Genomic DNA, 17688 nt, shown 5'->3' with positions numbered 1-17688 from the left:
TTGAGAAAGGGTTGGGATTTCTCTAAGAAGAACAGATGAATTTGCCTTTTTTTCCTGTAGTTTCATTCTTGCACAAGATCTCTGATTTTCTAAGGCCACTCTTTACAGGGATATGAAGCCCACAAGGTTGGAAGAGACTGAGCCAAAATCCTGCAGGTACTTTAGATACTAGAGAACAACTCACCAGCAAAATTGACTGTCCTAAGTGAACTGGAATTCCTCAAGTGGAGCAGAGTTGTCACGGCAGCTATGGGATCTGTGCTGCAGGATGAGGCCAAGGCAAAGGAAACTGCTAAACTAATCACAAGCAGCTAAATCTGCTTAAGATTTCTTTCCTGAGTTACATCAAATGGTCTTTAGCCTCTGAATCTGCCCCACAGCTCTCCCAGCTGTTCCCACTCAATACTTCAAGCACTACTTCTCTGTCCTCACCTTTGGTACAGCACTGAAAACTTATTTTGTTTTGCTGCTTTAACTGCATCTTTAGACCTGTTTCTGGATCCCATCACTGTACTGGTCAATGCTCTGCCCTTCTCCCAGCAGGGCCAGTGCTGCTGCCTGTAGAATGAAGACCTCTGTAAGAACTGCATCATCCTGTGCTTCAAGGCACTCTTGCATGACTGTGCCAGGCTTCCTCTCCCCACTTTTGGTTTCTAATTGTGTGGCCACTGCAACGATCAGGGCAACAATTTCCATGTGTCAAACCTCTATTTTTACTGAATGTAGCAAAGAACGAGATTGGGTATCAACGTAATGCAAATGTCTTGGAGGCAGCCTGAAGGTTTGTCAATATTGGTTTTGGATGGCATTTCTCATCTCAAGCTGTGAACCATCTCTTTTTATCGTTCAGAGGAGATCTTGATCACAGCTCTCATGAGAAATTCAGACAGGGTGAGTGTCCCAAAAAAAGCACAGCCTGTAAATTGATGAGAATGAAGAGAGAAATGGCATTTCCAAGAACATAACCTCCCAGCTACCTCACAGCTTGCTAGACCCTTAACCCCAACCCCTACCCACAAACAGTTGAGAGCTGCCTGAAAAAGAGCCAATAAGGCAGCCAAAAAGCAAGATGTTCTTGCTTGGAAAAACATATTTCAGTGTTTAGGGATGGAGTTTTGCTACTCTCCGCTCTCATACCTTTTATGGCCTCTGCTGTTGACTTCACTGTTAGAGAAGACAGACAAGGAAGAACAGGAGTAAGAGAGAACTCTCAGCAACAGGAGGACTGAGTCCATCCTGCAGTTACAGTGCTCTCTCCATTTGAAAAGACCAAGCCAGACATGAAAACAAGGCAGAGATGTCACCTCTCAGCACCCCTGGAGTCAAAGCCTGTGGGTTGTTACCCTCATGCCCTGTGTGACACTTACACGTTGATTTATTTATAACAAATGTAAAAACTTCTCTTTTTCAGTGAGGACAGTTAAAAAAAAATAATTACTGAATTCATCCATGAGTAGTGGAATTAATGAGCCTGGTTTCCTAGAGGTATATTTTGGGTGATCCCTTCAGCTACCAGTCTTCTCAACGACTTCTGCCTGTTAGGGCAACAGGCAGCACAGGCTGAGGCTGGTTGGAATCAGCTACATGTGCCCGACTGGCAAGGTGGCTGCTACCCCTTGGAACAGGGCTGGGAAGTCCTTCAGTGAGGGTACTCAGTAAAGGACTCTGTCCTCACAGAAATTTTCACAAAATATAGAAGAAAACACTATTTCTGAGACTCCTATCACTCTTACAAGAACTTGGCAACAAGTTCAAAAGTTGTGAGAAAAAGAACAAGGACTCAGTGACAGGTAACATGGCAGGAGATGTCTCAACTGACCAGAAAACAAGTATATCATTACCCTTCAAGACAGCACATGCCTCTGGAAGTATCAATGCAAAGGCTGCTGATTTGATAAAAGACTGCTGGCCTATTTTAAGACTATGTGGTAACTTTCTTAATCCATGTCTCTCTAGAAAGATGAACTCATATCCACTGTTTAAGATAGAAAATACATACTCAGAAAGAGCAAGTTCTGTGAAAAGAGAATAAAAAATAGGTAGTTCTGGTGACATGAAAGTTGTCCTTCCCTCCTTGAATTTACTCCTTATCATATTTAGGGGAAATACAGACTAAAAGCAAATTCTGGGAAATGTTCTGAAGACTGATGTTGCTTGGAAATTTCCCTGCCACACTGTAGTTCCTCTTCATTCTCTTGAAGCTGTGCTCCACATGATGTAACCAAGTTAACATAGTATTAAAAATTAAAACATCAGAGACATTCACTTACAAGCAGTTATTCCAGCAAACATCTCAGCAAATCTAGGATCTCTCTCTTGGGAGAAAATAGCATCAGGCTTTTCCACAGACTTTCCACCTTCGTGAACATTAGCTGGTATACTTGGAACAGGCACCTGTTGAGATACACAGAGGAAGGTAATTCACTGTCATACCTGGTGAAAAGCCATTCAGGGACAGTCAGGATGTCTTTTTAATTTCGCTGAAATCTACCACTGCTTTACGTGTTAAAAGGTCAGAGGCACAAAACTAAACATTTGAGAAATTTCACCTGAGATAAGTCGTAGGAGGACAGCCCATCTCTTTGATGTACTTCAAGTTCTGCTTGCTGCTGCTGAAGTTGTCTGCAAAGGAGACAAAATTACAGTGATAAAAAACCCAATTACGATACAAAAAGGAACAACAATAGTCTCCTCTTTCAAACGTCAAGTGAAATATCTCTCAGGTGACTTTGTAAATCCTTTCCTGGGAAGATATCTGTTTTTAAAGCTTTCTCATTAAGAAAGCTTGCACCACAAGAATGTAACAGGGCACAGAAAGAGTTTTGGTGTAATAGCACAGCAAGGTCAGTAGGTAAGAAATGTAGGATGGAACACACCCTCCTTATAAAAGAGTTAAGAATTCACTATTAAGACCCCAAGAATGTCTTCCTCTTGTTAATGATGAACCTACCACACCCCTTCACTGATCCTATTGAAGTAAACAGGAAACCTCCAGTAATATTAACACACAATTATCACGGGCAATAAGAAAGTCATCAAAAAATCTGTCTGAAACACATCCAAATGGAACAACCTGTTGAGCTAGAAAGAACTGCATATAAATTCTGCTTTGTAACAAAACCTGATCTCCTCAGGATCCAAGTACAGATTCTATTAAATTTTTGAAAGTTTTTTAAGGCAATGAATGTCCAGAAAGAAACTGCTTGTGGTACTATATAAAATTAAGGTATTACATAAAATCACTTTGTGTTGACAAATGCTACAAAAAAACCCTAAGTCTCCTTTTTATGCTAATCAGAACTGAACAAAAAATATCTGCTGTTTAAATGAGATAAAAATCACTGGAAGTAATACCCTTAATCCAATTATATGAATTTAGGAAGAAATAAATGTGCAGAAACAACAGAAAAGTAATTAAAGGGAACTGCCAGCCAGAGCCAATAAACATTAGGGGCTGTATGTCACCATGAGGAACTCTAGTGTTGAAAACTCTGCAGATCCATGCAATGTCTTTGATTTGTGCCTAGTATCAGGAGCTGTTACTTAACTACCACAATTAGCCAATATTAACAGATGACATCACTGAAAGTCACAAGAATTAACTGACAAGTGACCTGTAGGATGGCAGGCAAGTGGTAATAAGTCCCACACATTTACATTCTCCATGTGCAAATACTGTTACTTATAAACACGTACAGATCCTTTATATAGTTGCACTATATCTAGCACACTGACCTTCTGAATCTATTCCTTCACTTGCTTTTTTTAATTTTTAAAGGACACAAATGCAAAGCTCCTAATTTAACAAGAAATAAAAATCAGAGACAGTTAGCTTGTTACTATTGGAAATTTTGAAGTCACTATAACACAACAACTACAGAGAAATCCACTGTGCAGTACAGCTTCTCAGAAATAAAGCCCAGTCCTTTTGACATGAAAGGCTAAAGTGCTGTTGATGCACTAGGACCAGAATTCTACTATTACAATATGAAGTTTCTTACTTGGACTTACACCATCCCCATACTGGGTCATCAGGAACCTCACTTGTCTAAGGTTTGTGTGACACAGGTTTGTGTGACTGTTTGCAGCCAGACAAACCCAGCATTGTCCCAGCCTCAAGCTGGGATGGCAGAGCAGGAGAGCCACAGGATCTTGCCAGCACAGCCCTGGTTTGAGCTGTGTCCAGGCTGTGAACAACACGGCCACGGCACCACCTTCACTCCACAACTTTGTGATGAAAGCAGTTTGCAGCCAACAGCTGATATGAAGGCACAACAACCTGAGATTTCCCTGTAAACAGGAAAGGCTCTGCCACAGCCCTTGTCTGAAGAAGCATCACTTCCATGGAGAAGGCAGAGTCCCTTGCTCTGGCACAGGTCAACACCACAAAGGGCACTGACCCAGTCTCAAGGGTGAAGCTGGGAGCTGCCTGCCATGGCACTGTATAAGGAACACTGCCTGTGTAATGACAAAAAACACCCTGAGAAATTACCAAAATGTTTTGCACCTTCCATTACCAGTTGCTTTCTGTCACTTAGCCACAGTCAGCAAGATTACTTCTGGCCTGAGGATGCACAGCCAGCACCTTGACTCTGGGAGGCCCTTGGCTCAGTAAGCAAAGAAGAGAGAATCATTAATGTGACAAGCAGTAATAGATCAGATTTTACAAAACAGCAAGATCAGGGATTTGAAACTCTGGAAAACTAGGATTTTTTTTGGCCACAAGACGGAATTTTAGATTTTTATCCAAATCTTCTAAATTATGAGCTAGATACATTCAAAAGTCAAAGGCCTGAGAGACAAACTTGCAAAGTCAAACGACAAATGAGGCACAAACTGATGGAATGTGAGGGACCATTCAAACAAGCTACTGAAGTGACAGATTTTTCCATCCTTTCATGTTTTTCCATGAGACACTTTGCTCAGACACCAGTTACTGGGCTCCATGGCAAACTGGACAAAATTCTGTGACCTGCAACAAACAGAAGCTCAGAGTAGATGGCCAAAAGTATTATGCTAGCCTTACGGTGTCTGAACACATTCATACACAAAATCACTTTTGTGCTATGATTAACATGCAAAAAATAAATAAATAATCCATCCTCCAGGTCATTAGAGCACCACAGCTTTTCCACATTATTTTAGCCAACAGAAGATTCCTAAAAATTACCTCTGGTATGCAGAGAAATTCCTTGTTCACAAGCATAAAATGCATATTTTTCCAACAGAACTATGGGAGGTAATTTAATTATGGCAAATCTATGGGGAAGTTTTTCTAAATACCACCCTGTGGACAATAAACACCCATTAAATCCTGTTGCTAAAGTGAAAGCTAATTACACTGTTTCATTTGTTTTTATTACCAACAACTTGGCGCGTGTGTCAATAAACAGCACATTAGGTCTCTTCTGTTCCGTATAAAGTATGTTTTCTTGATTCAGCCATATACATACAAATGAGCCAAACAAAACAGGAGACTTGCTAGTTATTTGTTTTCAGGCACCTCTAACTTAGTGCTCCTTTGTCCTTCTCTACCTTTCATCTCTAATACTCGTTAAGCTGCAGTACAATATATATACCACATTGTGTTAGCAGCACTGAACCCCTCAAACCCATTTCCTGTGAAAACACCTAATACTTCAAGTGCACCTTCCCTGAGCTCAGTGCAAGCTCTGCTGCACTTTAGATTGAAACCTGAAGCCAGGTTAGCATCTTCTGCTGTGATTAGCATAAATAGTATAAATAGCTCAAATGATGCTTGAAGCCTGAAAGAAACTGGGGCAGTTGAGCAGGGAGAGGTGAGCACTGCTGAGGTGGTTGCTTCAGACCTTGCCATCTAACCAGCCCTTTTGACTGAACAGACATGCAGGTCCCTTCAGTTACCCCATTGCTAGATTGTCTTTGTAAAGATGATACAGAACAAGAGCTGAAATCTACCACTGCAACTTACAAGCATTTTGGGCAAAACTCAAACCGCCTTCAGATTTTGTAACCAAAACCCAAGCTGTCCTTGGTTTCAATTTCAGTTTCACAGCTTCAAAGAGTAAAGGGAAGAGATATTTCCTGATTACTGGATAGCCAGCATGGCAGGGTCAACAAAGGACCTTGCCTGTACTGCAGGAGGAACTCCTGGCTCACCCACAGGTTTGGTATGAAACTGGGAAAACCCTTGGCTTGAACAAGGATTGGTTCAGCAAATAGTTATTTCAATAGTTACTTGATAGTTTCTTCAAATTTACTTCAGTAAGTGTACTTGGAGGAAACCAGCAGATTCTGTGAAAGTTCCTATAATATTGTAGAGGATTTCAGTCTCTCTCTATGAATACCAAGGTCACCTGTTCCATTTCCAGGCTTCAGAGTAACCAAAAAAGGATTTGAACTTTAAAATTAGCCAGCCTCTTTGGTGACAGAAAAACAATACTACTGTATTCCTCCCAAGCTATTTTTATGTAATACAGGCACACGTGCTTCCTCTGTCTGGTTTGGACAATAAGGGACTAATAGAAGCCTTGGAGCTGCTGCTGTAAAATCCTCTTTCAAAACTCTCAAAATCTCTCTTTCATGCTACGGTTTCCACGTCATCCCTGCAAAAGGGTCTGTCTTACGCTGGCCTTGAGGGATCTGAGAGATCCTGAGAAACTGAGTCTTCAGCACCACCACCATCAACCAGAATTTTACCAGGATAGTTGATCTCTGGTATTTTGGCCCATGAGAATCCAAAACAGAAAGTATGCCTCCCCCAAGCACAGGCTGATTCATCTGACCGGCTGCTTCCAGCAGTGACCTGTGCCAGCTCACTCCGAGACAAGAATCCTGAGACTCAGGACAACTGTAGGATTCATAAATTCACACAGTGCAACTTAAGACTTTGATGTTTACATAAATGAAACACCGAAATTTCCACTGAGGTAAGAAAAATATCTTTCTTCTATGTATATAAAGACTTTTATATAGATTTATCTATCACCAAGACAGATTATTTTATTCAAACGCTGCTCTATGCATGTGTTAAATAAACACTGATCACAATAATGATTTCTTTTTGGAAACCAAACAGTTCCAACTGCACAGGCAGATGTGGTCAAACAGGGGACTCTTCCTTTCAGCCAAACCCAGCACAAATGCTGAACATTAAATGCTTCGTTTCTCCAGGAAGTTTCTCTTGGACGACCATACCCAAGTGAAACAGAGAAGTTTTCTTTCCTTTTTTTTGCAAGGAACTAAGTGAACATTTGAACCTAATGTTTCACTGTTCTTCTGCACCAAAAGCAAGTTTGGAAAGCTGAGTGTTTGAAGGTCCAAAGGAATATCTTTTAAAAAGAAAAGAAAAAACACACAAAACAAACCAACACAAAGATTAAAAAAAAAAATAATCAATTAATCCTTTCACAACTGGAACCACCACTGCCCTCTACAGTCTTCTGGGTAAACACTGTTCACTGACCAACATGAGAGGTATTCTGTTAACAGACACACAGATGTACATGCTGTGGCTTTAAACTATCTTACCTTAAAAACTGATTGAAACCTAGAACTTTTGGTTATGTTGCCGTTATCATCTCATGATAATTTTTTTAACTGCCTCACAGCTGTATTTTACAGAGCTGGCTAGGTTATCCCAACAACAAATAAAAATTTGTCTCTGTGCAGAACTGCCTACAACCATGCAGTTGAAAGGACCCTTCTTGGTGTCCATGTGAAGCACTTTTCTGGACCCAGAGCATCTGATTCTTTGACATATAAAGTTGGCCACACTCACTGGGATCAGTACAGAGCATCTAGCCCCAGCAGGAGATGAGGGAGGAGGTGGAAATCAACATTCATCATGATGTACATGATGTACTCCCCAGGGCATCTAGAAAATTGGAAATCAGAACACAACCCCAAATGTGCAAAAAAAAAATAAAATAATAAAAATAAATAAATCCAGCAATTGGCAGGAAGGGCAGCACATTACAGTAAGTCCTCTTTGGAAATCTCTCTGAGAAGTGGGAGGGAACAGGGGCAAAACCAGAAAACATTTTGGATAATGCACTCTTTCGGCTATTCAAAAGCAGACGTATAATGGGTTGTATCTTGCCACAAGACTAGAGCATTTTCTACATGACAGGAAAGAGGGAACATCCTCTGTCAAAGTAGCAGCAGGCAGCTTCCATATTAGGTCAACATTTCTGGTTGTTATTCAAACCTAGCAAGAGCCAGAAGCTGGCACAGTCCTAGTCACCACAGCAAGTGCTGGGATGCCAAGCTGAACAGTATAGTGAATGCTCAGAGAAAAACATTCCCAGAGTCAAGACAACGTAAGTCTACAGCCTCTCTTTTTGATCTGTGGACTCCTGGGAACAAAGCACAATTAAGCCATCCTGGAACACATCTCAGAAGTTGCTTTTTATTTTGCAGGCCTGTTTTTGCATACACAGATTACTTGGAAAAGAAACGCGGGACAGTAGAAATGTGGAAATATCTCTTGTGATGCACAGTGCAGACAGGAGATATTTAGCTGTCTGATTTCAAGACACATTTGCTTGTTTTCAATTAGCTTAACTGTTTAGTCATTTAAGCCTAATTTTTTGGGGTATGCAAGAGAAACTAAGCAAAACAATTGCGATGCTGGGTTTCAAAGCGAGTGAAAGCACAGCCCTTCTAGTCCAGGTCTGTGCCATGTCCAAAGGAGCAAGTCAAGGAACACCATGAGACACTGAGCAGCTTTCTAAGTCCAAATGCCAAAGCCCCAGGGATTTGGTTTTGCAAGTGGAGCTCTCAGTATGAATCTCCACTACTGGACTGTTCATTCAGCATTCCCACGATACAGTCTTAACAGGCTGAGGTCTTAAAAACAATCATTTCCTCCTAGCTAAAATCTTGGCAAAAAAACTTCTGGTCAGACCAGAGGCAGATTTTGTGTTAGAAATAGATTAAGTTTATATTGGAAAGCAAAAATACATATTAAAAACCCCCACACTATAAAGCAATGTCATTACCAAGGCCAGATTAACTTCTGCAGTTACTGGCTCGAAACTCAGGAGGCTCCAAAAGCATCTCTGCTCAATTGCACAGTGATGAACCTCCACTCCTAGGATGACCTTCTCCTAAGAGGTCCCATGACAGATTTTTGAAAGTATGAATTCAAAGACAGGATTATTTAATTTCCTTTTTAAGAAAGGGGTTGGATCTATCCCCATACCTGGGAATATTCCACCAGATCTTAACTTAGGAACCCTTCCCACTTGTGTCTACTAAATTTTGCCAGCTTTCATAGGCCATAAGAGCAGACAAAGCTCAAGAAGAAGATGCCCAGGACTACAGAAGAGTATGATCACAATGAACACAGACACTTAATTTTCTCTTTGGCTCAGGAATCAGGCCGACCTTCATTCAATATCAGGCCAGCTGGTCTGCTGCTGGAAACTCTGTGCTAGTTTAAGGCAGTTCTGGACTAAGATCAATGGGCTTGTCTAATGACATAACAGATAAGTGACGTTTCTCCCCCAGCACAGCCAGACCCTGGAAGCATCACAGGATAATGACACAGAGAAACAGCTACACTGGGAGATCTCAAAGATGCAGAAAAAATCCATTTTGGACTCTTACTGTTGTAGAGAAACAAATGCAGCTCGAAACACGCTACCAAAAAAATGGAATGTGCTTTACAGCAAAAAGCAATGCTTGAATTCTTTCAAAACAACATATGTGAGCAGCTAGAAAGGCACATACTTGACGTTGGTGTTGGTGCAGATGATGTACTCGATCTCATCAGAGTAAGGATTCTGAAACGTGAAGCTGCTGGTTCTGATCAGCATCCACTCCCGGTTTTTGGTACGAAAACGATACATCACAGACAGGACTTGACCTTTCAGTTTCACAACCTGCAAGACCATTTGGGAAAGTTAATAAGAGGAGATAGCTACCTGCTGTGCAAATGAATAGAAAGCAGCAGTAATTGGTGTATTTTAACCTTGAATTAGGAAAAGCTATGGACGTGTGAAGAGAATAAGTGAAATCTGATTCACATTTGCAGCTCTTTCCTTCCGAATGCCTCCCTCAATGCTTGGTTGTATGAAATGACATTTTTCAGTCTGTATATAAGAGTTCAGATTCAGGACAACTAACAGGACAACTGTTATCCCAATAGGGAAGTTTGAAGAAGGTTTTAATGTGGAAAGCTTATCGAGAGATTGGCAGAAATCAACCTGAGGTCCTTTCACATGATCTTTTAAAGCACAAACCAAACTCTGTCACTGAAACAAAAGCCCAGAAGAAAAAAAACCAAACACTTTTAGATTGACTATCTACTTTTCTGCTTGAATACCTAGTGACACAATTCATAATGTGATACACCAAATCACACAGCAGCATCAAAAATGGAGGATAATACTTAGAAAATATGGCTTTTTTTTTTTTTTTAGAAACCATACATGGTTGCTTTGGTTTTTTTTTTTTTCCCCAGACATATGATAAGACCATAGACAATGGCAAAGTGCTAAAAAGAAACACTTGCTTCTGGTTTTCAAGATGACAGCCAGCATTTGCATGGAGAGAACACCATGAAGCCACTGTCCATTTTAATAGTATGAATGAAAATGGAGAGCAAATCCTTGGCTTGGATAGCCTATTTGTTTATGACTAAGAATTCAGATGCCTGGAAATGTTCAGGTCAGATTCTGTCTTTGGTAGCTGAAGTTTTGCTGAAGTCAACAGTTGGGCAGTGAGAAGGAAGAAGCAGCCAGCTGAAGCAGCAGGCTCATGAGACCTCTACACTGGCACTGTTACTGCCCTCTATGTGTCATCTAGGGGTCTTGGCTCAAGGGAGAAGAAAATTTGCACGGTTTCAAGTCATTCAGCTGGCACTTACTGGGCTATCTATGTTTACTTTTTATTGCTTTTCCACTAAGCAATCTCAGAGGGGACTCAGGGAAGATCTACTGCCAATAAATGCCACATCTCTGGGGATTCTTATTCCTCATCCACTGGAATGCATTTTTTATTCGCTCTCTGCAGCCTGTGCTCCCTAGAAGTAGAAAACCCAGTATTTACCCTCTGTCTTTATTGACAAGCAATTGGATAAGGAAAAACGTTCCAATCCTGTTTTTTGCCAAAGGTCTGTGTTTCCAATTGATTAATTGGATGCAGGATTACACTGAAAGAATGCAAATAGAAGCCAAAAAGCTTAAGCAGTGTCCAGAAAAGTTCAAAATAATACTGAGGTAAATGCCTTTTGTTTTTTTTCTAAAATGCTTTTGTAGTTTTGAGTTTAGGGAGCAACAATCTTTTATCAGCAATTTTCTACTCTCACACCCAGGGTAAAACCCACAGAGATTGTGTAAAAGTGTCCAATCTGAACAGCATCCTACTGGATATCAAAAAGCTGTATTCTGGATCCTTTGATACTAAGCTCTATTTGTTGATCTTGGCCTTGAGACTATCTCACTCTGGCCTGATCTTCCCACCCTGATGAATGAATTTATCTTCCCAAGGAAGTAAAAGCTTTGTGGTGGATGCTGGCAACTGACCAAAAACTGCAAAACCCTCCCTCCTCTGTTGTGTGCCAACCTGGTTCTGATGCTGTCAGCAAACTAGAAATGTCAAGTTTTCAGAGGGTTGTAGAAAAAAAAAAAGAAGAGTTTATAGGAAATCACAGTTAACATTTTTAATGAAAAGACTTCTAAGGCCAATCTAACAATAATAAAACAAACTGCAGTGATCTATTGTCCTGAAGTCTGAATTAAGCAACCACTAATTCTGTAATAATATATAAAGCATAGAGAGCTCTGGTGGGAATATTCTGAACTGTCTTAAAACAGTGCACACAAACAAGATAGCACAAAAAAATGTTCAAATTTTAACCTTGACTTTCTTACATTCCTTGGTAATAAAAACCACCTGGTGCATAGCCTGTTTACTTCAGTACTGCATGATTGCAGTAACAGCCCCAGTCCCCCTGCTACTGTACTGAACAAAAATATACTGAAAAGGGGTTGCATGCTAAAGAAACAGCACAATATTTTCATGGATTGGACACAGGTCAGGTGAACAGGAACTTTCACTTCTAATCTGCATTTTTTTCCTGCTTTATGTGAGACCTTAAGCAAATCATGTAGGTCCTTCATCCAGTGAATCTTTTATGGACATGCCTAATAGTGAGTTGTGACAGTGAAGTCCCCAGCAACTGAGTTGAGGGACACACCAGCAGATCCCATGGCCTGATCTCACTTCTCAGTGAACACAGTGAGGAACAAGTCATTAACTTCAATGTTATTTAGTCAGCCTTTCAGAGCCCCAGGCAATCACTTCAGCAAGGGATGTTTGCCATGTTTTTATCCAGCAGCTCTCTGTCATTGTCTCTTGGATAAATTAGTGGAATCAATCACTTGGCCATTAGTGAAAACCAGCATGTGTGTTCTCACCATTCTTCTTGTGCCACTGATGTGATCAGGGACAAGCTCAGGGAACTGAACCAGCCAAAAGTTCCATGCAAAAGCTGTTAGTCCCTTAGGTAACCATTTGGCAAGTCCAGCAGTCAAGCAGGATAGTAGGAAGGGTGGGGAGGAGGTCAGGGAGGAGAGAAGAGGGGGAGCAGGACCTGCCTCCTGGTGACAGCTATCCATCAGGTAGCTGCAGCATCACCCTCCCAGCCAAGGTGGGGCAGAGGTGACTGACCAATTTCAAGCATCTAACTCTCACAGGCCTCTGCTTGTGAATCTACATTTTGAATTTAAATGGTCTGTGGTTGCTTTTTGAACTCAGTCGGTTCAAGGGATGTGAAGTGGATGCAGAGTGTTCACACAGTCTTCCTGCTAGCTCAGCAGTGGGTTAGGAGCCTCCGCCTGAGGGAGGGGTGGTGGGAAATGGTTCAGGAGTCTTGATATCTCACACTATCTCTAACACTTCTGTAGAAACTATAACCTCAGCTTCACAATCTATTCTACAGATACAGAACAGCATGTAGTTGCTATCCCCAGAGAGGCTTTTCAAGCTCTGGTTTTGCATGCCATGCCTGAATAAATACTTGGCTACACAAGTTATTTTAGAAGTCACTTCATATCCATGCTTTACAGCTGAAAACATATTTCAGCAAACAATGCAAGATGGTTGAGCTATAGGCTGTTGTCAGAAAATCTGGAACCACTTAAGATCATATAAAACCCAGCAATCTATTAAACATCCCAAACCACATTTCCTAGTGCAGCAGGGAAGGCAGTGAAAAGACCAGGAATCAGCAGGCTTGGGAAAAACACTCCTACTGTATGTCCCAGACCAATCTGAAACAATAAGCTCTACAACAGAAAAAGTGCCTTTGATATAGCTGATGCAAATGTGGTCCTCTGTAAAAACTAACCCAGATCAGCATCAGCAACTCTTTCCATATGTTTTATTTGTTACTTCTGTCTGCATTTCAAGTCCTAACAGGGAGAAGAGACAAATACTCCATTGATGTAAAGTAGTGTAACTCCATTAAGGTATGAAGCACATCACCTGTGCTAGCAGAGAATGCAGATAACAAACAATCCAGCATTACAGTGGGGTGTAACTACTTTCAAATCAACAGTCCATTTTGGAAAGTAAACACTTTTGGTTACCACTTAACACAGTGGGATGTATATAGGCATCTCCAAAGCAGCACTAACTGTGCAGTGAACATTCATTTAGTTTGTTTGTCAAAAGAAAACAACATGTATAACTAAGCAACTTATTTCTGAAAACACAGCAAACAGATGCTGCAGTTTAAACTACCATTTATGGAGCTTAACTGATTTATAACTCATCAACAAATTGTTTTATGTCTTTCCACACCTTATCCATGCATACCAGCATATAAAACCTTGACATTAAAAATAAAAGCTACTTCTCTGGAAAACAAAACAAACCCAAAGAAAAATAAGAAATAAATGGCAGAAGAAAAGGAGCAGGACACGGTACCTGTTGGAAACTCTCTCTCAAATGGCTTTGATCTTCAGGATGGCAGAATTCTAAAATATCTTTCCCCAGAAGATCCTAGAATAAAACACAGAGCTGTGTAAAACACCCAGATCACAATGCAAATCCACGTCCAGATCTGCAAGGAATCCTGCACTCACTAGATCTACCAGCCTCAATGGGACTAATCAGGGATGAATCATAATACAAATGGTTTGTTGGCATCATGTGCCACAGATGTATTTACAAACAAATTCTAAGTGTGTTGGTTTTATTTAATACCTGTGAAACAGTGTCTTGAAGAGACTCATACCTTCTACTACAGCTCATTTTATAGCACTCAATTTTGTAAAAACTGTTACTATAAAACCACCTAAAATCAAAATAAATGGGAAAACATAATGAGCAAGAAATTATTTTGGCCTGTAAACTGCAACTGTTGAGAGTTACCTAAGGGAGGACTGTGATAGTCAGGAGTTCATTTACTATTGTATCATTTCTGTGACCAGCTATTCAGGGAAGCAGATGCAAGCTTCAGTGAAAATAGTTGCCACAAGTGATGTTTGCTTACTGTTCTACAGGCTGACATAAGTAAACATCTATAGGACTAAATCTCTCTCCAAGCACTGTCAGCTTTCTATCATAGAAGTATCTTTAGTGGAAAGCTGTGCAAGGTTTAAAACATCTTGCTGTCACAAGTCTAATTGGATCTCAAAGATATTAAAAGATATCCCACATAAAAAAGGGGAAAACTAGACATTTTACAGAAGTGTAGACACTAAAGAAAAAAACTACACTTAGTGTGTGACATGAATTATTACTTAGAAATATTTCATGTTCTGCAGCACTTGTTCTTCTAATGAAAAAAATTCTGTTTCCACATTAGTTCTAATCAGTCTCTGCAGCTTCTCACTGACCTGGGGCTGGTAGCCAATGACACTGATGCACCTTGGGTCGACAAAGGTGATGACTCCATCAGAATTGTGCCTAGACAAGAACTCAGTTGGGACTGACATGCCATTCATGTCCATGCACACTGGAGAGCTGGTTACCTAGGACCAAAGTTCACAGCATTTAGCCCACAGAACAGTCACCTTGAGTCAAAGTTGATCATGCAGCTAAAGAATAAAATCTGTTGGCAGACTGCAAACTACTGAAGGAAGTCATCAATAAAACAATAGCAGGACTAAATGACACAGAACAGCCTTTAGTCTGGTTTGCAGTGCAAGTATCTCATCCCATGGCACATATGTAGGCTTCACAGCACAGCAAGAAAGCAACTACACCAGAAGTTCCCAACATGGAATGTAAGGATGTAAGTATGGCTGGATTCATCCCACTCTGTGGGACCACATTAAAGTTTGGCATCTTGGTTCCTGCCCTTGTGACCCAAGAATGAGAACTTTCCAAAGGACAGGTCAGTCCTGCTGTCACGACACAGATCAGCCAGTTAAATGTATGCAAGATTTTAAGTTGCTGTTAGAGAGCAGAGTTTACAATTTGTGCACCTTGACTCCTGTGTGATCAAACCTATCCACAGAGCCTCCTCTTGCCCTCTCTGACATACCCTGCTGGCTCTTCTAACCTAACAGATGTTTTGACACTCCACGTTACTAACGTGATTTTCTCAGTAATCATCTTTCTTTGGCAGCTGGAATGTATGAATCCCTCCTCTCCATCAGTGGAATATATAACCCCTTGATTATAAAAGCATGAATAACCTAAAAAACATCATGCAATACTACTTTTGTAGCTCTGCCATCACAATGGAGACATGTTCTGCAGAAGTGCCAACACTTGCAGTACTGGGCAGACTGCTCACCTCAAGTAAGAAGGGTTTGGCTCCTGTGCTCTGATGGAAGGGTCATTCTACCCCATAAGAAGGAGCAATGTCATCCTAGCAGATGGCAACGAGTGCAGGCCAACAGGAGATTCTGCAGGAGCCTCAAACATGTTCACCCATGGCAGAATTCCCAGACAGGGAACATAAAAATTAGCCTCCCTGCTGTCATGAAGTAGATTCACTGTGACTGGTCTAGCTCCTGCTCAGAATCCTTGTCAGCCATGGACAAAGGAAGAAAATGTACATCAATTGCAACTGTCTGGACAAAAAGGAAGTAAAATTTTATTCTCACAACTCCCTTGGTTGAGATCACATCTGACTGCACACTGAGAATAAAGCTGTTCTTTGTGAAGTGCCTCCTGACTGCCTTGTCTTTACAGTGTCCAGCATAACTCCTGCATCAGTTTTTCAAGTAGTTGACTGGCTAGAACAAAAGAATAGCAGGGAACACCTCACTGGCTTAGGGAGCCACTTTTACCTACCACCTGCAACACCCATACTTCCACATTACTCACAATCTACAACATCCCAGCTCTATGCACCCTAAAGAACAGCAGGTCTGTACATGCTCATGGTCCAGGAGCGTCTCTGCTGCTGGGTTAAATACCCTTAAGGCCCAAAATCACATTTCATTTTCCTCTGTTGACATGTTCTAAACATGCTTGCTCATGGCAAAGCAGTTAGACCTAGATGATCTTTAAGATCCCTTCCAACCCAACCCATTCTATGATTCTATAAAAGACAGGCTGCAGGCAGACATCAAGGCACTTAGTAATTTGGAGGTATGTTGGAAATTACAGTTTAGTCCCAGAACTTTGTGCAAATCCCTTACAACTAAAGCACAAGAATGATTATGCTTTCAGAAGTAGTTGCATTACCTGCAGCCTTCCTATTGCCACGAGGCAATATTTGCTACCTTGTCCCACATCAGCATCTTCCTCTGGTATAGTCATTCCTGGAGTGAAAGAGAGCAAATATTGTTACAATTAGGAAATCTGGATGAACAGAGATGCCACTGGCCTGGTTGTTTACTATTTTAGATGCTCTCAATCATAAAAAATAACCTTATTGTCTTTTCCAGAATTCAGGCATTATCTTTGGCTTCAGAAGATGATCATTTTTAGTTGTGCTTGATCCTACATATCTCACATGCATATGCAGTACCCAGGGCAGCAATTTTGGCTGCCAAGGACAAAGCAGATACAAAAAATTCCATTATACACTGAGCTGAACTTACATTTCCATGAGTAATGCTCTGCAGCACGTTACTGGAACCATGTGGCCACTGAATATGGTCAGTGAATGTACACAACGTTCAAGTTTTCTTGGTGAATAACACATTATAGCAAGCCTTAAAAACAAGGCACCACTTAGATTCCTCATTAACTCCATGCTCATATTGAACAGCTGGTTTTACTTTTTTGTATAATTCTCTATAAATCTGGGTCGTTACGTTGAAAGACTGAAAAAACCTGGATGCTTTGCTAACAGTGATTGTTTCAGTTGAGTAACTATTCTAAACACAGGAATCATTTCAAAACACCCATGCGTCCTGTTTTCCATTGCAGTGTTTCACAAATAGGAATACTCAGATTTGCTCTGTTTACTTGCTAGTTGGCTAAGCCTTTAGTCAAGGCTATTTCCCAACTCCAGTTTTGAGATACCGATTCCCCATGAAGCACTTGAAAAAACAGATTCCAAGGGTGACACTGCTGACTTATTTTAAGTGATCTGTAAACTCTTTCACAATGCTTTTCAAGGAATTCAGTCACAACAGGCAGAGAATATTTTAAGAGGCATTTTAAAGCATTAATGGCATTAATTGCAAAGCAGCTACCAATTATGAAACAACACTAGGAAATATTTTTTTTCTCAAAATTTGTAATTCCCAAGGTAAGGCAATCTTTGGACTGGGGAAAAGATGACAGCAT

General features: G+C 40.8%; 1 protein-coding gene across 1 annotated transcript in view; it reads right to left on the bottom strand.

The window, feature by feature from the left end:
* ARNT2 (aryl-hydrocarbon receptor nuclear translocator 2) overlaps positions 1-17688 on the bottom strand; it is a 66638-nt gene that overhangs the window by 11215 nt on the left and 37735 nt on the right. Inside the window, exons 8-13 of the mRNA XM_010004072.1 lie at positions 16636-16712; positions 14832-14966; positions 13918-13992; positions 9715-9866; positions 2550-2622; positions 2271-2394 (exon numbers count right to left, since the gene is read on the bottom strand). Of these exons, the coding sequence (XP_010002374.1) occupies positions 2271-2394; positions 2550-2622; positions 9715-9866; positions 13918-13992; positions 14832-14966; positions 16636-16712 (636 nt within the window). The remainder of the gene's footprint in view (positions 1-2270; positions 2395-2549; positions 2623-9714; positions 9867-13917; positions 13993-14831; positions 14967-16635; positions 16713-17688) is intronic.

The sequence above is a fragment of the Chaetura pelagica genome, unplaced genomic scaffold (assembly GCF_000747805.2).
Source record: "Chaetura pelagica isolate M959 unplaced genomic scaffold, ChaPel_1.0 scaffold428, whole genome shotgun sequence".
Taxonomy (NCBI): Eukaryota; Metazoa; Chordata; class Aves; order Apodiformes; family Apodidae; genus Chaetura; species Chaetura pelagica.
This window is presented reverse-complemented; position numbering and strand designations above follow the sequence as displayed.